Source organism: Ictidomys tridecemlineatus, chromosome 9 (genome assembly GCF_052094955.1).
Source record: "Ictidomys tridecemlineatus isolate mIctTri1 chromosome 9, mIctTri1.hap1, whole genome shotgun sequence".
In the NCBI taxonomy this organism is placed as follows: Eukaryota; Metazoa; Chordata; class Mammalia; order Rodentia; family Sciuridae; genus Ictidomys; species Ictidomys tridecemlineatus.
The window spans coordinates 4774707-4795518 of record NC_135485.1 but is presented as its reverse complement, the minus strand read 5'-3'; the positions used below and the strand labels follow the sequence as shown (position 1 = coordinate 4795518).

At 55.0% G+C, this 20812-nt stretch overlaps 1 protein-coding gene across 6 annotated transcripts in view; it reads left to right on the top strand.

Moving 5' to 3' along the window:
- Positions 1–20812, top strand: part of Evc (EvC ciliary complex subunit 1) — a 51958-nt gene that overhangs the window by 21008 nt on the left and 10138 nt on the right. For 4 of the 6 annotated variants that reach the window (XR_013425667.1, XM_021722209.3, XM_078021001.1 and 1 more), the window contains exons 7-14: positions 705–842; positions 3399–3557; positions 6682–6898; positions 7493–7641; positions 8865–8963; positions 13276–13485; positions 18198–18307; positions 20544–20754. Coding sequence is in view for 4 of the 6 variants with exons in the window: in XM_021722209.3 (XP_021577884.2) it covers positions 705–842; positions 3399–3557; positions 6682–6898; positions 7493–7641; positions 8865–8963; positions 13276–13485; positions 18198–18307; positions 20544–20754 (1293 nt within the window). In the remaining 2 variants the exon portion in view is untranslated. Of the gene's footprint in view, positions 1–704; positions 843–3398; positions 3558–6681; positions 6899–7492; positions 7642–8864; positions 8964–13275; positions 13486–13841; positions 15587–18197; positions 18308–20543; positions 20755–20812 lie in introns of those variants that run through there. The other 2 variants (XR_013425668.1, XM_078021003.1) reach the window with 2 other exon arrangements.

The following is a 20812-nucleotide window of genomic DNA, read 5'->3' as shown; positions in this document are numbered from 1 at the left end:
TTCCGGACCCATTCAGACAGAGCCAGACATTTACAGAGACGTGGCTTTGCTACTGATGGAGGCCAAGGTGGCGGATGGGACTTAAGAGACGCCGCAACCTCAGGTGGCTTCTTGCCACTGAACCCCAGAATCAGCCCCGTCACCTACCTCGTCACCAGCAAAGCTGACCGCTCCGGCTTCCCCACATGCAGGCAGGGCCTTTGCTGCGGGCTCGCTCCGTGCTGAGACCACAGCAGAGCAGTGTCCTCCCCGGACGGTCCGTCCCACAGAGACAGCCTGGTCTAGCTAAGCCAGGCGCTCACTTCCCGCTCGAGCCCCAAGGAAGACGCAGCAGTGTTGCCCAGAGGGGTCGCTGTAACCCTTCCCCACGGAAACCAGAGGAGTGGGAGAGAAACATTCCCTCCTGCCTCTGACGCCGTGATCTTTTCTAGGACTTTGTAATGACTGAAAAAATAGGATTTCATTGCTTTTAAAGGATGGCCGGTTATTTTTGAGGGCAGAATATAGAAGAAAAGAGTCCTTGATTCTTGATGTTCTGTGTTTAATGAGGAAAATAGATTTTTATCATCAGAACTGAAGTAGGGCAGTGCCCTGAACATTTCATTGCCAGTAAGAATAACGTGGTGAAGAATAAAGCACCTATGTTTCTAGAATTTAAGATACGGTCGATTTTGTCTTTATTTGCTTCCTTCCTATTCCTTCAGGATCTGGAGGAATTGGAAAAGGCACTTCAGGTCAAACTGTCGAGCACAGAAACGCCGGGCACCAGCGACTCTGGGTACGTCACCCTGGCAGACGTGGAGAAGAAGGAGCGGGAGCACAGCGAGCAGCTCCTAGATGACGTGCGTGCGGTGACCCTCGCCCTTATGAAAACCCTCGTCTCTGGGACGGTGACACCGGCTGGTTAGAGAGGGTGCTGGGAGCAGGTCTAATCCTTGCATTCTGGGGTGCTCTGCCCTGGAGGCAGCGATTCAGTTCTCAGGTTCAGACACAGAGAAGGGGTGATTAGGGAGCACAGATTTACAGAGAGGGATTTTAATTTAGATTTTAGACTGACCTTTTTACCATTCAAGGCAAGGATTGCTCTGGCCCTCAATGTCACAACTGCCCAGGGGTAGAGCAGAGGCCAGCTGCCGACTTCTCAACCCCCAGGCCGGCCTCGGGAAGCATGTCTCTAATTCCAGAGGGGATGGCTGCCTGAAATCACTCTTTTTTTCTTTCTCTCTTTTTTTGTGTGTGTGTGTATGTGTGTGTATGTGTGGGTTTCACCTCCCCCTACCACAAATCATATATCAAACGACATTTTCCTGGCTCTTGATTTTGGCCAGTCACTTTGCTGGGCACTGAGGACTCAAAACTCACTTCCATGTGGCTCTGCACAAGAGGTGTCGGGAGACCCACGGTGAGCAGAGGAGAACTTTGCGTTTCCCAGAGCTGTGACAGGTGCACAGGAAAGACCAAGACACCACAGGGCCGGGAGTCCTTTCACTCCAGGGCTTGGGGTGTATCCCTAGAGGAAGGGACTGAGAGGCCAGCTGGGGACAGTGTGGATGCTGGCCAGCGGGCATGCAGAGGGGGAGCCAGAAGGAGCTGAGAGCCAGGAGAGCAGGAACAAGCCACAGAGGTCTGGCTGGGGGTTTTTCACACACTAGGGAGGTGGGAGTCACGGAGTGGGAAGCAGGGGTAGCTTCGTCCTCCTCCTGTGTTTAAAGGACCACCGGGTCTGTGCAGAGGATCATGAAGAGCTGTTGGGCAAACCCAGCAGGACCTCCATGGGGCCAGTGTAGTCAGGACAGAAGTAAGCAAAGGCCCGAGAGCTGCTAGGTGATGCATTGCCGAGTGGCAGGTGGGAGGAAGCAGGAAGCGGGTGTCCAGCTCAGCTCTGCAGAAGTAAGGGTCCCAGAGCAGCCAGCTGGGAGGGAGACGGTAAGCCCCGCTGGGAGGTCTCCTGTGGGAGAGGCCAGCATAGAGGGGCTCTGAAGGCCCATGTAAGAAGATGAACGTCCCTGGAGCTGTGGAGAGGCGCTCAGCCAGGTACTCAGCCTGGATTCCTGAGTTGGTGACTCCCCAGCACTGAGTAGAACACCTGGAGAGAGTTCATAGTTTTCATAAGATTCTTGGTGGCGGCACCAACACTGGGTGCTGCCAGTACTTAAGGTGGAAAGAGAAGGACCAGGAGAGGCAGGGGAGGGGTGTGTGGGCCTGGGAAGAACTGCAGCAAGTCTCATCACAGATGTGCAGAGAACCACGAGAGTTTGGGGAGAAGCCAGTGGACAGCTTGGCCACAAGGGGGTGGAGGGAAGAGGCCGAGCGGAGGGCGTGGGCCGTGCCTGGGCGTGCAGGGGTGTGGCGGAGGGTCTGTGTTCGCCCACACGAGCTGGGCAGTGTGTCATCAGAGAGGTGAGGGGTGAGAGCAGCGAGAATGGGAGAGTGTTGGGGAGGTTGAGGTCCCTGCTGGGGGTGCATAGGAGGTGACCAGTGGCAGACGACAGGTTTCCTAGCTGCGGCCAGGCCCCTACGGTGGCAGGCTGCTTCACCAGGTGCCGGCTCTCTCCTGGCAGGGCCAGGCTGACTCAGAGCTCAGGGTCCCCAGGGTTTGGCCCCTCCAGCAGGAAGTGACACGTAGGCATCTGAGAGGCCCAGCCGAGATGGAGAAGATCCAGGCAGTGGGCTTAAAGGACCTGAACCAAATCCTGGCTCTGACTCTCCCGATCTCCAGGACCAGAGCCCCTTCCTCCTAGTGCGTGTTATCCAGAAACAAGCCTGTGAGGCGGGCAGTCTGGCCCAAGCCCGAGTGCCACGCAGCACAGCTGGGATCATCATTCTCAAAGCTTAGAGAGGCTCCCAGGTTGCAGATGAAAGCCCCCTAGTTTCTCAGCCATGTGTTGGTTTACACCCTGCTCCTGATAAGATGGAAGGCAGAGAGAATTCACAAGCAAAATGTCACGATCAGCATCATCTCTGCAAATTGTTCTTTCGTACTTTAAGGATAATAACTAATATTTAAATGGCCATTCATGTTTTTATCTCCAACGGTGTTTAATTCCTTTTAAAGACCGGGAAGCTCCCAGGAGCACATTGTTGCGTTTCCTGTGTCCCCAGCTCGTAGTCACAAACAGTGGAAGAGCCCTTAAGTGGGGTGAGCTCATAGCTTTCCTTCCTGATAGGCAGCTCACTGGTGTGCTCTGAAAAGCCACCTCGGAACTGACTGGCACCTGCCACAGGCCGGGGAGGACCCTCGGTAGAGTGCGATCATTCCAGGAGAGACTCGCTGGCGTTGCGGAGTGGCCCAGTCTCCGCCTGCGAGGAGGAATGAATTGCAGTTCCCAAACCCGAGCTGTGGAGCCCGCTTAAATAAGTTCTCCCCCCCGTCACTTCTTCTCATGCTCATTTCACAGATGGAAGCTTTCTGGAAACAGATGGAAAACATCCAGCACTTTCTTGTGGACCAATTTAAATGTTCCAGCTCCAAAGTGCGGCAGCTCATGACAACGCTGACAGAGACAATGATTGCAGCCGAAGGGCTCTTGTGCACGTCTCAGGACCTGCAGGCTCTGGTAATGTGGGGCCGGGCACTAGGACATTCAAGCTGGAGGTGGGGAATCCTGTGGCCCAAACACCTTAGGGAGCATTATGTTGAACACCTCCATATTATAAGTGGGGATGTAGCATCCCCAAGGAATCCATCCACCCCCCCATCCGTCGACCCGCACCTTTATCCACCTATCCATCCATCTACTTAGCCATCCCCTACCCATCCATCTACTCACCCACTCACTCATCCATCTCCTCACCCATCCACCCACCCATTCATCTACTCACCCATCCACACATACACCCATCTATCCACCCATATATTCACCCACCCGTTCACCCATCCATTCATTCCCTCATCTATCCATCCATTTACCTACCCACCCACTCACCCATCCATTCATCCTCCATTAGCAGAGTAATAGAAGCTCAGAGAGGTTAAGTTTTGTGTTTAAAATCATACAGGTCCAGGTGGCTGAGCCTGGATTCAAAGGTGGACCCGTAGATTCCTCTAAGCCAGTGGTTTGCATCTCAGCTACACATCAGAGTCACTGTGGAGTTTTAAACCCCAAGATGCTAGTGCCTCCACTCCAGACCTGAATCCCTGGGGGTGAGGCCCAGGCCTAGGCATCTTTTAAAGTCCCCCAGTGACACATAGGCAGTCAGCAGGGAAAGCTGACACTGTATCCATACCAGTGGGCATCATCCCTGCTGCTCTGCATCACCATCTGGGGGTTTTAAAACCTGGTGCCAGGTTGCACCGCAGCCTGATTAAGCCTGACCTCAAGGTGGAGACCACCTGGGACCAAGCATCAGGACTATTGCAATATTTCCAGGTAATTTCAACATGTAGCCAGGTTTAAGAACCAGCACTTAGGGCTATGGACACTCTCAAATTTGCACATTAATCAGGCTCCCAGGTGTGCTCTGTGGTTCAGGAACCTTCTGTGTTTTTCTCACCATGTACATGTAAGGTCTTTGGGCCGAGCGGGCGGGTGCTATGATTGGCCCAGGGCCTCCTGTGTGCTAGGCAGGGGCTCTACCACTGAGCCACCCACCACTGTCTCCTTGTTTCCTTGGCACCAATAAAGAGAGAGCAGATATTCACAGCGAGCAGGAACAGAGCCAACTAAGTAGCTATGTGACGAACCTAGGATCCTGCCCCAATGACATGGTGGAGTCCCAAGCTTCCCAGTTTGCCACTCATCAGCAGGTGAAGCTGATATGAGCAGATCATCATAACGATGAATGTAAAGGGTTACAGGCTATGACTGTGCAGAAGAGGGACACGTCAACTCCGTCCCCTGCATCCTGGTACCAAGAGGAAATATGTAGCCGGGCTCTCAGAACTCGTTCTTGATGAATTCTGGGAGAATCCAAGTTCTCAGGCTGGTGCCTGAGTGGCTCTGCCCAGGCATTTGGACCTGGAATGTGTCACATAGCATCACTCAAAACTGGAAGAGCCCTTAAAGTGGACCCAGAGGTTATCAGGTTCAGTCTCTTGAGACAGACAAGGGGGAGATGGCCGTGGATAATTATAGAAATGGTGGTTGTTCGTGGAGGATGAACTTCTCTGGCTCTTATTCCAAATGCCTGGCATGTTTTATTTAATGCTCTTAGTGGTCAGGTTAGGAAGCCGTGCCCAGGTCAGCAGCTCTGAGGGACGAGACAAGCTCCAGCGGCGTGGACTTTGACGGCTCCACTACAGCTACTGTTGAGAACAAGGTGGCCCCCGTGCTCCTGCACACTGGTCTCCATTCTCTTCTCTCCTTGAGTCTAAACCCAGAGGTGGCATTGACCTGCTCTGGCGAGTGCGGGTCTCTCCACATCCTCCCACTGCCAGAGGCCAGCCTCAGCACCAGCAGCCCTGCTTCCTCTGGAGAGCCGCTTGTCCTCGCGCGCCCCCTAGGGGTCCTGGCCGCTGAGCGTTCACAGCAGTGTGGGCCTGGGAATGAACCGCGGGTTCCCTGCATAGCTGGATAGCTGGGGGGTCTCTCTCCTTACCCCTTCCACACCTGGTTAGATCAGAAACCAGCAGGACCACGCAGTGGGGACACCGTGACTTAGGTGTGACCCTACCTTCAAGGTCTCAGTCCAGCCAGGTACTGCCCTTCTAGCTCAAAGACCTGAGTGGGCGGTGCAGGGAAAGTGAGGAGAGGACCGGTCAGGCAGGGAGCAGGAGGAGGCAGGGAGAGTGTCCCACGACATCACTTGCATGAGCAAAGCCCTGAGGAAGCTGAGGGCGGGCACCCATAGCCAGGAGCAGGGAAGAGTGCAGAACAAGTCCCCAGAGGCCTGTGTGCCGTGTCTAGGAGATTGGGGGGTTTGGGGCTCAGGGGTGACAGCCATGTTGGAATCTCTGGAAGACCCCCTGTTGGTGATGTCCGGGCAGAGCAGAGGCAGAGGTGGGAGGGGGGGGAGAAGAGACCAGAAGTGGCCTGCAGTGCCAGGCCAGTGGTGTCCCAGCCTGAGCTGGGTGTGACAGTGGGCAGGAGGGAGGGAAAGGCAGATCTGGGCTGAGTGGCGCCGTGGTCCCCCGTGCGTTCTGTGCCCCTGCACCTGACCAGCTCTGTTCCCGCAGACGTCAGGACCCACGTTCGCCTCTAGTCAGCCTTTCCCTCCGTCCTCTTCAGGAGTCCCGTCCTGCTAATGGATACTGTGGGAGGCCAGGCGGGAGCCTGCTGTGAACTCAGGGAGCGGGGCCACTCTTAAAGCCAGCCTTGCCATTTAGAATCCCCGAAACCCCAGGACTCAGCTCTTCGAGGCTCCAAACCCGAGATGTCTGTAGCTTGAATTCTTGTTTTTTTCCAGGGCTGTGGAGGCTGCGGGGCCACGTGCCCTGGGGGCAGGGTGACCAGAAGGAACATGGGTTTTCCTCCCCTGTGTGTGTAGGTTGGTCTCCTGCCCCTGAGGGCAGCCCTCTAGAGAGCGCTCGCCAGGTGCTAAGTGCATAGTCACCCGCGGGTGCCTCCGTGCCCCCTGCAGAGGCGTTTCCACCCCTACCTGGGCATCGGGCGCAGGAGGCTCCGAGAGGGTTCAAGGCCGGTGCTCTGGTGGTAGGATCGGAGCCCTAGCCTCCTCCAAAGCTGGACGGAGACTCATGGTGGAGCACTGAGGCCTTGACTGTTGCACGGGTTTCCCCTGCAGGACGCCCTGGAGAGAGCCATGGGGCGGGCGCACATGGCAAAAGTGATCGAGTTCCTGAGGATGCAGATCCAGGAGGAGACCAAGTGCCGGCTGGCCGCCATCTCCCGCGGCCTGGAGCTGCTGAGCGTCCAGGGCAAGCTGTCCGGGCGGCAGAAGGAGGAGCTGCTGACCCAGCAGCACAAGGCCTTCTGGGAGGAGGCAGAGAGCTTCAGCAGGGGTGAGAGGGTGGCCAGGCCCCGGGGGCCAGGGTGACACTGGCGTAGAGCTGTGGCCGTGTGGCCCATCATACCAAGTGCAGGCTGCCTTCCCGTCCTGCCCGGGGCTTGGCTTCCCTCTCTGGAGAGCAGTTAACAAGGCTCCTCCTGAGGTCAGGGTCACCTTCCCATCTAGTTCAGGAGGCAAAGGGGAGGGGAGGGCCTCGACCAGAAATGGATGTAGAAGTGCCCAGAAGCCAGCTACGCGCCTGCTGAGACCACCACCCTGCAGGCCTGGCTCGCCAGCCACAGGGGTGGGGGGAGGCCAGCATGGAGAGGGGGCTGCTGTGCCGAGCTGCATGTCCCCACACCCGCACCTGCCCCAGGGCTGCCCTGGGGGGGGGGCAGGGCAGGGGTGGAGCTTAGAAGGCATCCCGGCTGTCCTTGAGGTAGCACAGTAATAGGACCCATTTGTAGAAACCCAAGTCTGTCCCCTGCAGACACCCGGGGACCATCTCCGCCAGCAGCCCCAGCTTCCTTGCCCCCTTGGCAGAGTGGCCCACTCCAAGTCCTGGCTAGAGAGTCACTTCCTGTCCTGTGGCTCCTTTCAATTCCAGTGTTTGTCCAGAGAGGCAAAGACCTGGTCAAGGCGTCCCTGGCTCACCAGGCAGAGGGGACAGCAACGCTCATGCTGGCCCAGGAAGAGGAACGGAGGGGCTTCCTGGCCAACTCCCGCCTGAACTCGGACCCCGAGGAGTTTCTCAAGGTGACCTGCCCTGTCCCCACCTGGCCCTCGGGTGTGGGGGGTGAGGCAGGTATGGGCTCTGTTCTTCCTCGGGGCCTGGGAGGCACAGGACTCGTGAGGCGTGGTGGCGACTGCCTCCTGTTTGTCAGCCGAGTGGCCATAGCCTGGACCCTGTGCCCTGCCTGCTCCCCTGTCACGGAGCCACGGAAGTCGCAGGCTCCTGGCTGGCTGCTAAGGACAGGGAGGGGGAATCTGCAGGAAGCGCGGCTGTGGGTACATCTCAAGGCTCCTGGGGTGGTGGCCCTGTGTGGTGGCACCAGTGGAGTGTTGTACGGGTCAGAGGGGACAAGCCTGTGCCCATGTGTGTGTCAGGCCCTCACCCAGGATTGGCCCAGGGACAAGGTGTGGGTGCTGGGTCAACCTCCCCAGGTGTGGGTGCTGACTCTGCTGCCAGGTAGCAGGGAGCGTGGACACCTGCCTACCCGCCCCTGGCCTCGTGTCACAGTGTTGTTAGGGCTGAGGCAGGTGAGGGGCAGCCCCGGCCCGGCCGTCTCCGGGTCCCTCTGCCCCACATTAGCACTGGCCCAGCTTGGCTCAGATCTGCTCAGGGGCTGGCGGGACAGTGTCTGGTCCAGCCTCAGCCCAGAACCCAGGCACAGAAGTCACTGGGGGCCAGCAGCACCTCAGTGAGAGGCCTCAGGAGGGGATGCCCCAGAGAGCAGAGGCCCCCACTGCAGTGTCCCCTCCCAGGGCCATCTCGAGAGGGGTCCACCCTCTGTCCTTGCCCCACCAGAGCCTCTGTCACATCAGAGGCCTCCGAAGCCCTGCTGGCCTTCCCATTTCCCCAAGCTGTCCTGCCTGATAGCTGACCACACTGACCGCTCACGGTCAGTATCACCCCCTGCGGGATCCCTGGGGTAGTCCCTAGCAGCATGAGTCAGAGAAAGATGGCCCGGGACAGGAGGCCAGGACAAAGAGTGACAAGGGTGACCAGTGGACCTCTGCACGTGGGGAATAGCGAAAGCCAACTCTGTGGTTCCCTGGAAGTCAAATGTGCTGGTCCCGGCCTCAGCCACAGTTTGTAAGCCACAGAAGCTGCGTGACCATTCTGGGCCTCAGATTCCCTGTGCACAATTCGAGGTGAACATCCCTCCCATCTGGAACCACCAGGATAAGTTGAGAGTTTTTCTAGAAGAAATTAGGGCTGCATTTTCCACCAGACCCAGTTCCTGTTTTAATCACAGGCCTTTCACGAGGTCCTGGAGCGGCAGAGGCTGATGCGAAGTGACCTGGAGGAGGAAGAGGAGGTCAGAACCACAGAGGCCATGGCTGCCCTCTGCCAGGTGGGTGGCCTCAGCTACTGGCAGAGAAACCTCAGGTTTTGTATGGCAAGAGCTGCACATCCTTGGGCAGGGACCCAGGCAGGCTCAGGGTGACCAGGAGGTCACATCCCTGCTGGGTGCTCCTGGGCAGCTGGTCCAGCCCTGCCATCTGCTCACTGATGGAGCCCTGCCTGAGGGGCTGCCAGAGCTATGGGAAAGCTGTGTGAGGGCCAGGGCGAGTACCCCAGGGGGTGGCATGGTCGGGGGGAGGCAGGAGTCAGGAACTGGTCAGCATCCGGTGTCTTCTCCGTCCTGTTAATGTGGCACATTGGATTGATGCCGGTAATGGCAATTGCATGTGAATTTAGAACTTCTTCATTTTCTCTGGTGAATTTAACTGTTCCAACTCTCCCTTCTCTTTGGGACTCCATTAAACTTTTAGACGTTCTTGTTCCTTCTGTACCACCATCTACACCATATTTTCCATCCTTTAGGATCTCTTTGCTTTGTTTTTGGTAGTTTTTTTCTCCCAGTGCATAATTCTCTCTTCAGCTACATCTAAACTACATTTAAACCCATATGCTGAGTTCTTAACACTGGACAGTGTTTTTCAATTCTAGAGTTTCCAGTTGGCTCTTTTTTAACTTAACACTATTACTTTTTATAATTTCTGGGTCTTTCCTTAAAGGTTCAAAAGCAGACTTTAGCACAATGAGTACAGGAAGCATTGGTACTTGAAGTCTGGGTCTTGTATTTATACTTTGCACTACCTGTGGGCTTGCTCTGCCTGTCTACTGTTTGTGTGGCTTTAAGGTTAGAGCGTCCCGCCTCCTCGTGTTGTCTTGTCTTCTGGGTATTTTGTGTAGATATTCCAGGTTTGCACATTTACTTGTAGGAATGTGCCAGTATACAATGGTGTTCTCTTTCTCCAAAGGAGAGTTTCTCTGGCTTCTGCCGTATGGTCCGGCTTCTAATGACCCAGTGTCACCTTCATTTGAAATCAAGGCTTGAAATGTCCTGGACGTGCCAGTCAGGTTTTCATTTTGTAACAAACACCTGAAAACAAACAGCTTTTAAAAAAAGGAGACGCATGTCTTGGCTCCCAGTCCAGAGGTCTCGTCTGTGGTCAGTGGGCCCCATTATTCTTGGCCTTCGATGAAGCAGCACCTCACGGGAAGCTGGGAAGCAAGGAAGTAGGGAGAACAGTGTCCCACGGTCCCCTTCACGGGGACGTCTCCAGTGACTTAACACATGCCCTGAGGCCCACATCTTAAAGATGCCACCGCCTTCCAAGAGCACCAAGCCAAGGACCCAGCTTTAACACCTGGCTCTTTGGGGGCATCCCAGGTCCAAACTGCTGAGCTGGGCAGCCGAATGACCAGTTGCAGGTTGCAGCCTGGGGAGGTCCATGTGGACTGGTTCCTTCCACGTCACCCTGGTCTCTCCAGTGCCGTTTCTCCAGGTCCCAAGCCTAAGCATGAAGGGCCAGGTCCACATGATGGGCCACCACTCCAGCCTCTTTCCCCTGCAGCTCAGGCTGTCCGAAGGCCTGCCAGGCAGCTCAGCCAGCTCTGCTGGGCAGGCCCCGGGGAGAAGCAGTTATCCATGTAGCATATTAGCTAGGAGTATGAGTTCCAGAGTTCAGTGGCCAGGGCCCACCATCTGCACACTGTCCATTCTTTGCCTCTGCTTCCCCATCTGTGAAATGGTGGAACTATAACAGAGCCCCTGCATTAGACTGGTGTAAGGATTGAGTGAGATTCTAGATGAACAGGGTTGACGACATTCTTTGGCAGTGGTAAAAGTTCATCAATACTGATGACTATAATTATCGCTGGCCATTTGCCAGTTACTCTGCTGGACCTGCACATGAAGAGGTAGCAAGAGAAAACTTTGCACAATGGTCCCTGCTCATCTTCAAGTCTACATTTCAAGAACCCACTGGGATGCCCAAAACCTCAGATGATGAAGAATCCTATATATACTATGTTTTCTTCTATACATACACACCTCTGATGAAACTTAATTTATAATTTAGGCATAGTAAGAGATTAATAACAATAACTAATAATGAAGTGGAATAAATTAGGCTCAGTAAGAGATTAACAACAATAACTAACAAAAAAGTACGATTATAAAAACATACAGGAATAAACGTTTTATGATTGTACTCTTATTGCACTATCATCATCCTTCTCCTCACAATGATGTGAGATGACACAGTGTCTATGTGAGGAGCTGAGTGACACAGGCATTGTGACATAGTGCTAAATACTACATAAAGACTACCTGAACACAAGCACTGTGATTCTGCAACAGTGCATTTGATAAGAAAGACACTGATGGACTGACTGACTGGTGGGAGGGTAGCATATACAGCATGGATACACTGGACAAAGACATGATTTGCATCCCAGGCAGAATGGAGTTGGACAGCATGATATTTCATTATAATACTCAGACCAAAGTGTAATTTAAAAACTACACATTGTTCACCTCTGGAATTTTTCATTTGATAATTTTGACCCATGGTTGACCACAGGTAATTGAGACTGTGGAAAGGAAAACTTAAAGAGGGAGTATGGTACTTCAGAAGGTCTAGTCCATGAGAAGGATGATCAACCAGGGGTTAGGAGGGGTGTTAAGTGCTGGAGGGTGGCAGCAAAGAGAAGTGCCCAAGACCACCAGGTGGGTGATTCCCCAGGACAGCTCACACAGCTCAGCGCGTGGTACACCCATGGCTGAGATTTGTTAACAGTGAAAGGATTCAAAGCAAAACCAGAAAAAGGGAAGGGTATGTCGGTAAAATCCAGGGGGACTCTGGTATGAGCTTCTGAGTCCACTCCCTGTGGAATCTCATGGCATGGACCCCATTCCCAGCAGTGAACTGTGACAGCATGTGCCAGGTGATGTCTACCAAGGAGCTTGCCTGCGCCCTCTGCCCGGGGTTCACCACAAGTGAGGTGTGTAGCTCAACCACTTGCACCCTGTCCAACCTGTGGCCAGGGGTCTTGCCAGTGAAGGGAACTTGGAAATGAGCTTGGGAACAGATGAGGGATTCCTGGATAGGGAAGGGAGTGGACATAAGTCCTGTTGGTGCATGAAGCATTTGGGGACTGCAGCCAGCTGCTGGGTTGGGGAGGATGCGAGACACAGCTGCAGACCTGAGGAGGACCAGCCTCTGCTGACCAGGAGCTGTGGTCCAGGGAGGGTGGTAGTGAGATGGTGGTTCAGATGCTGGTAATCAGAAAGCTGTGGGAGCCCAGAGTCAGAAACGTCCATGTTGGTCTCCGTGGCCTAAGGAAGGCTCCGTAAAGAGAGTACTGTGTGCAGGGGAGCTGCAGAATGTGTGAGGGGCCTGCTCCAGTTGTGCGGGGCCTGCAGGCGGGGTGAAGGGCGTGCATAGCAAAGCCGGTGGTGAGAGGCCCCTTATGTGTGAGCTGACACGCAGCATGCGTGTTGATGAGCATCACACCCATGTGGTTTGATATGATATGGAAGTGGAGAGGGAGGCCAACATTGTAGAAGTGGCCATCTTTGTGCCGGGAGGGTGAGGAAAGATGTTGTCGGGAGACCTAGTGCCTTCCAGCAGAACCTGTGTGGTTTGGTGTCTTAAATGTGTTAAAAAAAAAAAAAAAATCGGAGTGTGAATTCACAGGGGCTAAACATACTATTATCTGCAGTGTGAGGATTTTTCATAACTTAAAGGAATGCATTTTCAGAAAGTGACTGGGGTCAGGGAGGTAGGACGAGGCAGCAGAGGACCCCTGGGGCTGGATTCAGAACTGCCTGGAAGCCCCGCTGGGTAATTTCCACCGTGAGGAAACGAGGGTCTTTCAAGTTAATTGAGCCTGGAGGCTCATGAAGATCTGAGGTTCTGACTTTCTGTGCCTGGAGGGGGAGGGGGAGAGGAAGGGGGAGGGACAGGCCTGTGAATCTAGGAGGGGACTTGGGAGGCCTGGGTGGGGGGTAGAGGAAATGCAGAGACTAAGGGCTCTGGGGGTCAGGAGGCAGGCTGAGGCTTGTGGGGGTGGGCAGAGGGCGGGAAGACTGGGCTTGTGCCTGCGTGTGTGCCCACGCGTGTGTGTATGTGCGTTGGTGTGTTCACATGTGTGTGTGCGCACTAGTGTTAACTGCAGGTGGAGACCTACGTGCATGCCTGTGTGAGAGTGCATGCGTGTGTTCGTGTGTGTTTGTGTGCACATACGTGCACATGCGATTGGAGTCTTCCCAACTCTGGGTCTCGCGGGCATGGGAGGCAGAGGCCCACAGAGGCGGGCTGGGCCGGGGCAGGGCAGGACGTGACCCCCTCCTGGTGTGGTTCTCTCTTCAGGAGCTGTACCGTGGCACCATGGGCACTTTCCAGGGCTGTGTGGACGCCCTGTTCCTGCAGACGCTGGGCGCCCGTGGCCTCCCCAGGGCGGAGTGTGAGGCCCTGCGGCAGGAGGTCCAGGAGGACGCAGCCCGGCGGCTGGGCAGGTCTGATCGCTTCCGGAGGCGGCAGTGGGGACTCCTGCAGGAGCTGCTGGAGCGAGACCAGCAGGTGGGCACCCTGGTGTGGGATCGGGGGTAGTTTTGAACCAGGAGGGATGGTGGGCTGGGTGTGGGCATCCCCAGCACGTCCTCAGGTGCTCCGCAAAGACCCTCGCTAGTCTTGGCCACACCCACCCAGGGGCAGTGTGAGAGCCAGAGCCAGCTCCTCTAGGCAGAGTCGGGAGACGGGTGTCAATCCTGAGGCTTCAGGAAGAAAGGCGGGCATTCAGTGGTGGGAGGGCAGCTCATCAGGCATGTCCACATCCCAGTGCCAAACCGTGGACCTGTGTGACCTCACATGGCCAAAGGGACCTTGTGGTTGTGATTAATGATCTTGAGACAAGGACGTCATCCTGGATTGTCCAGCTGGACCAAGGTCACCCCAGGGCCCTCGTGAGAGGGAGCAGAGCGTGAGGACCAGAGGAGGAAACAGGAAGGCGTGAGCAGAGCTCTGAGTGGCACAGCGTGAGCCTGGGGACACTGGCAGCTTGTCTAGAAGCTGGAAACGGCAGAGGACAGGTCCCCCACCTCAGGAGCTTCCTGCCCAAACTGGCCGTGCGGCACCTCGATTTCAGCCCGTGAAGACCCGTGTGATGACTCTGACCTCGGAGCGCCTGCTGCAGCAGTTTCTACGGCTCTAAGCCACAGAGGCGGTGAGCCACAGCAGCCATGGGAAACTCACAGTGGACATTTTTATTTTTAAAACATTAAAAACTGTTAAATGAAAGAAGGAACCCCTGACCTGGCCGTCCCCAGCCACCGGCGTTTCTTTCTCCCTTGCTTCCTGCAGCCTGGGGGCTGAACGGCTCAGGTGCTTGCTACCTCAGGACTCCAGGAGTCGGCAGTGGCCAAGTGACAGCCCTGACAAGGTGTGGCACCACGAAGAGCTTCTTGTCCCCAATGCCAAAGCCAGGTTGTCCCTAATGCCAAAGCCAGGTGGCTGGTGTTCCTGTTCTTCCTGCCTAGGACATGGACACTCCTTGCCCTGACTAGAGCCCTCAGCTGGGGCCCTCAGGAGTGAGCAGGGGACAGCTGGGGTCCCTGAGGAGTGAGCGGCAGCCCTGCCCTGGACCACCGCCCCGGGTGCTTGTTTCCACTGGGTGTTCAGTTGGGTGCCAAAGGCCACAAGAAGGGATGCCTGTGACCGGGGCTCTCTGGAGAGCTGCGAAAGTGCACGGGAAACACAAGAGCTGGGCGGACATGGCCTCCGGCAGCCACGGGGCAGCATGGGGCGGGTTTCCTGCTGTCTGGGTGGGTGGACCCTCTGATTCACCTCGGCCCTGCCAGCTGGTGGCCGTGTTGCCCTGCGCCAGGCACCTGCCCCTCTCCTGCACTTGGCTCCGAGTCCTCCGAGGACCACTCCCCTGGTTTGTTTGATCGCTCTGATTCAAGGCCCGGTGGCCTGGGCACTCTGGAAGGACTGTGTCCATCTCCAGCAACAGCAGTGCAGCTCTGGTCACCCTGACCCTGTCTGTGTCCTGCCAGGGATCTAAATGAAGTCAAGTCATCCAATTCACCAAACCCAGACCTTTCTGTTTCCAGTCTGGTGAGTGGGGAAGCCAGGCCCTGGAGAGCTGGCAGGTGAGTCAGTGTCCTCTGGTGCTCACCACGGTTGAGAGGGCCTGGAGACCACCAGGGCTTTACAGAAAGGCCCCTGACCTGGAGCCCAGGGTGTGAGTCAGAGCAGACACACCAGGCTGGAGATGGCCAGTTACTGACCTCCCAACTCTGCTATTGCATGGCTTACAGAATGTCTCAGAACCCCAGCTTGTGTGACAACTAGGACCAAAACACCCAGCAGGTTGCCATGAGCTAGTCATGTGAAGAGCTCTTGCAGAGCGTCCCTGTGGTCACCTGATGACGTGGGCACGGAAAGAATCCTGAATTTCATTTCCCACAATATGCCCACGATTCGGCCACCACTCTCTGGTCACATTATTTAAGTACCAGCTTACGACTGGCTCTTTTTTGTCTTTTACGAATTTATTGGTGACTTATGATAGTGATTCTCCCTGGGCTTGTGGGGAAGTTTCTCAAGAGGAGTTTTGCATTTGAGATGCAAGTGGAAGAGCTAATGCTTTCGTCAGCTGATTAAAGTGTGACCTCAGCCAGCTGGCTCAAGGTGTGGATGTCATAACTAATTCACTGATTGATCGCTTAATTGCCTTAAATTACCACCAGGCCTTCAGAGACCCAAGTGCTCTCCACCTGTCATGTTTCCTGGTTGATGAAAACAAGTGAGACGCGAACTCTCTGTTGCTCAGATGAGGATTCGTCTCGAGGAGACCCAACAAAACTATGTGTGGGAAACAAGCACACCCAGACCACGAGGGCCTCTTCCACATCATACTCTGTCCCACACACCACGGTGGCCCCATGACCTGTGCCTTATGGAAGTTGGTGAATTGTGGAATCTGTGGAATGCACAGTTGGAGCGGGTAGCGCATGGTGTTGTCAGAGCCTGATCCACTGGGGCACATAGGTTCTGGGCTTCTCCGGCACAATGGCCACCCAGGGGTCCACACCCTGCTCCCTTATACCAAAGTCAGGTTCAAGGCTAAAAGTACTTTGCAGATGTGATTATGTCGGGGGCCTTGAGATGGGGAGAGTCCCCTGCTTAGCTGGCCAGGGCCAGTGTAATCACAGGGGTCCTTGCAGTGGAAGAGGGAGCAGGTGTCAGAGCACGGTGGTGTGAGGAAGACACAGGCAGCCATCATTGGATGCCATGATGGAGGAAGGGGCTCCAAGCCCAGGACAGCAGGTGCCCTCCAGGGGCTGGGAAAGGCGAGACGTATAGTAATGATTCACCCCAGACAGATATCCAAAAGTCTGAGATAATCAATGTGTGTTGTTTTGAGCCACGACGTTTGTGGCCATGCGATACAGCAACCACAGGAGCCTAATACACCACTGCATGGAAATCTGTGTTTTTAACAAGGGGTGTGTGGCAGGTGTGGCACTTTGTGCCCGACATAAAACTCTCCAGTTAGAATCCTGGTTCACTCACCTGTCAGCCTAAAGCAGCCTCATTTATCACAGAGTGTCTGTGGCTCAGGCATGCCAGGCCAACTTGGCTGGATCCTCTCTCCAGGCTGCAACCAAGGCAGGGTTGGGGTTGGGGTCTGCTCTGAAGGCTGGACTGGAAAAGACTCTTATCCAAACTCACTTCTGGGGTTCTCGGCAGGACTCAGAGCCTTAGGAGTTGTCACTGAGGACTAATTACTCCCACATTTTTACTGGAGTTTGGAACCTGTCTTGAACTTGGCTGACTGTGAGGTCTCTTTCGGGTGGTCAGTAGGCATGTCATCTAGTGCAGCCCAAACAGCACCTCTGCCCTTCCTGCCAACCTGCCCATCTTACTCTCCCCTTAACTGGGCAGAAACCTTGCTCCTCTTTCTCTCACACCCTACGTCCTGTGGACAGAACACCCCACTGGACCTACCTCCAGCCTCACCCAGTGAACACTTCCTGTCATTTCTGTCCCAGCATGGTGGTCACAGCCACATGCCTCTTGTCTAGCTCACTGCAGCAGCTGGCCACTGCCTTCCCTGGATTCTCAATGCCCAGCCAGAGTGAAACTTTCAAAACACACCACAGCCACGCATCTTTAGGAGGCATGTTTATGAACTCACACTTTCACATCCCTGAAGTTGAAGTGCTTCTTAATTTAACTGGCAGTGACTTTTGTGTCTTAGTGATATCTAAAATAGTTGGGCACCTTACAATCCTCAGCACTATAGATGACAAAAGACTGAAAAACCCCCAGTGGCCAGTGGCCTCATCATGTCCTGCAGGACCTGACCTGTCAGACCTGGTGCCCTCTGACCCCACTTGCTCCCTGCCCAGGCTCCTCCATGCCTCACTGGCTCTGTGCTCCCCAGGTCTTTCTCCTGGGTCTTTCTCACAATGAGGCCTAACTAGTCTAGAGCCCCTCTCCTGTAGCCTGTAACATGTGGAAGTTTGGAGCCAAAAGAGCAAAGCCACAGCACGGCCTGGTAGCAATGTCCGGGGTGGGTACGGCGGCCCTGTGGCAGCTGCTGCTCTGAACGGAGGCACGGGCAGCCTACATGGGGTGATACCAGGAGGCTGGTGTGACACTGCAGGCTCCATCTACCCTGCCATCCCGGCCTTGTGGCCCTCGAGTCCTGCTGCTGGCCTTATCTGCAGACTCAAAAAAACAGCAGAGACCCCCATAGGCTCTAGAGATGATGTCAACTCACCTTTTAAAGAATCAAGATGGGGTAGAATTTTCTAGAATGTTCTGTTTGCCCTTAGATTATTGTAACTCCTCAAAAAAGGACTCAAGAGACTGATCTGAAGAGCCCATTCTGGGTGACGCCATGTCATTTGGTGAGATCGGCTGTGTTAGGAATCACACGGCCGGGAACTGGGTGGGCACAGGCACTTCAGCCCCCTGTGTTTTGTGGAGCGCGGTGGGAGCCCCGCCAGGCTGCTGGGCAGAGAGCTTCTGCAAAGCTGCGGAGTGGGACAGGTGACGGACTCCTCTGGCTGGCTGAGTCCTCAGGTTCGCCAGTCTTGCCAGAGGTGCACGTTTCTCCTGCAGATATGAGATGGCCAGGGAGGAGCAACGTGGAGCTAGAGGTTTTAACAGAATCCAGGAGAAAGGGGTTTTATGGCAAGATACAGACTCAACCCCACAGCTCAGGTAGCTGCTGGGCTCCCGCCCAGTAACCAACGCCTACGTTCTGTTCCCCGGCACAGGTATGGATGGAGGAGTGCGCGCTGTCCACGGTGCTGCAGGACCAGCTGAGGCACAACAGCCAGCGCACCTTGCAGGGCGTCCTGAACAGGCTGGGCGGCCTCACCGAAGAGTGAGTCGGGCGGTCCTGGGATCAGGGCTGGGTGTCCAGGGCTCTCAGCCCTTGTCCTGGGTCTCCTCCGCACAAAATGGGGCCAAGGACCCTACTTCTCAGGGTCATGTTTTGTAGGAATTCTTCTCAACAGCTTTTATGGGATGTGATTTACACATGTTATTTTAAGGATTCAAATCAAAGATGTTTTAGTAAATCTCTCCACATCCATCACCACAATTCAAATGAAGATTTCCATCTCCCCAAAGAGACCTCTCATGGCCATTTACAACAAATTACAGCTGATCCATTTTTATATCCACTTTTTAAATTTTTGCTCTGTTAGGGCAATAGGATTTCTCCAATTTGCTGAAAAATGTTTTCTTATTTCTCCTGATGAAAATGGCTGATATGTTTTCCTAGTTGCCCAGCCTTTCCCAGGCACCCTGTCTGTGTTAGACCAAGACACGGGGGCAGGGCTGAGGCCTGGTAACCCGGAGGCTCCAAGCCAGGGAGGGGCAGGTGAGCAGAGTGCAGCTCCTTGTATCTTGCTCCTCTGTGCTTTTGGTGATTCGGAGATCTCAGATGGCATCCTTGACCCACCAGTATCTGCGGTACAGTCAGCCATTACCCCTTCCTGAGCAGTGCGCATGCACAACCCGCTAGTCCTCTCCGAAGGTCACTCTTCTGTCGAGTGTGCTTTAGCTCTCTGCATTCCCGGTCCCACAGGGCATGGCTCTATCGTTTAGAGTTATTCACACAATCGCCCTTCCTGTGGCTCTTGAGTCTTTCCTCTTGCCGTTAAGTTTCCCTCTGGGATCATTTTTGCCTGAAGGCTCCTTTGAGTTCAGATCAACTCATAAAAATTTCTCTAAGGTTTTTTCTAAAAATGACTTACCTTCATCTGTAAGTGATGCTTTCCGTGGGCACGCTCTCAGCACATGTGCACTACTGTTGCGACGTGCCTGAGACTGGGTAGTTTATAAACAGTAGAGATTGATTTCTTCCGATTCTGGAGCCTGAAAGTTCAAGATCAAGCACCTGCAGCTTCTGTGCCTGGTGAGGGCTGCTCTCGGCTTCCAAGACGGCGCCTCTCTGTGTCTCCCATGGCAGAGGGGAGGGCATGAGAGGGGCAAGCTCTGATTCTGTTCTCATGAGGGCACTAACCCAGCCATGGGGTGGAGTACAGGGCCCCCCTCCTAAGGACAGCACAGGGGGACCCAGTTCCAACACTCAGATCATAGCACACATACAGTCTTACTTTGGTTATTTCTCAATACGTGTGTGGGAGATCGTGGTGCTCTGCATGCCACAATTTGACAATGGATCAGCTCTTCCCAGGGCTCACCCATCAGCGTTTATGGCCCCCCTTCCATCCTCTGCCCGCGCTCCTCCAGGGCTCCCGCTCCCTCCAATCAGTCACCCCTCCACACCACTTAGTGCTCCTCCCCCGTGGCTCGGCCTCAGCGGGTGCTTTCTCCGAGCTGTCTCCAGGTCACTTCCTCTTTGGCTGGGTCTTCTTTGCTCTGAGCCTGTGGAGCTCTGAATGTCAGCTGCTGTGCTGTGAGTTTAGAATGTTTCTGTTTCTCTACATACTTTCTGATGATGCTGAGATTCTTCATCTTATCCATTTCTTGGCCATATGAGTCATGATTATTGTCTTGCTTGCCTGATTATTCCAAAACCTGGTATCTTGTGGTTATTTCTCCAGTTCCCATTTCATTCCTTTTATTTTTGGTTAATTTCTGTCTCTTTGCATGTCTGGTTATTCTCATTGACTGCTGGATATTATTCATGACCAATTGTAGAGGGAACATAAGACTCGAATGATGCTGTCTTCCAGAGACGATTTGTCTTTCTTCCGGCAGGAATTTCAGATAGTGGTGGATGAGCTCCACCCACTGGGGAGTTTAGCTGATTCAGTGCTAGGTCCTTGTGAGGGCCGTTCCTTTCTAGGATGAGCCCCGGCCCTGGCCGATGGCCCTGGTGATTGCCAGGCCTCCCTCTGCCATGCTGACTGCTGATGCTCTCTCCAGCCCTTCGGCCTCTTCCAGCACCACACATTATAAAACCAAATGTCAGGCCTCTTTGGTTGACCCAGGTTTCTAACCTCTCGAGTCACTGGGGTGTGAACTCAGACGCGGCTCACGGCTTCAGTGGGGGGGGGGTGGTTCCACCCACTCCCACTTGGTGGGCGCCAAGTGGTACCTGGGGGCTTCTTGTGCGTCAACCCCGGCCCCCGCTGCTCTCCCCACAGGTCCACGCGGGGCATCCTGCAGGGGCACGAGCTGCTCCTGGGCTCCGCCCTCCGGAGGCTGGCCCTCCGCGGCAGCGCCATCGCCACGCTGGCCCAGATGAGGCTGTCTGGGAAGAAGAGCCTCCTGCAGGAGCTGCGTGAGCAGCAGGCGCTGGAGCAGGGCTCCTCCCACTGTCGGGACGAGCATCAGTGGCAGCTGCTCCAGGCCTTGGTGAGCCCAGGGCCCCCCTGAGCACGCAGGAAGTGCCCCATCCAGTCGCAGGCCAGCC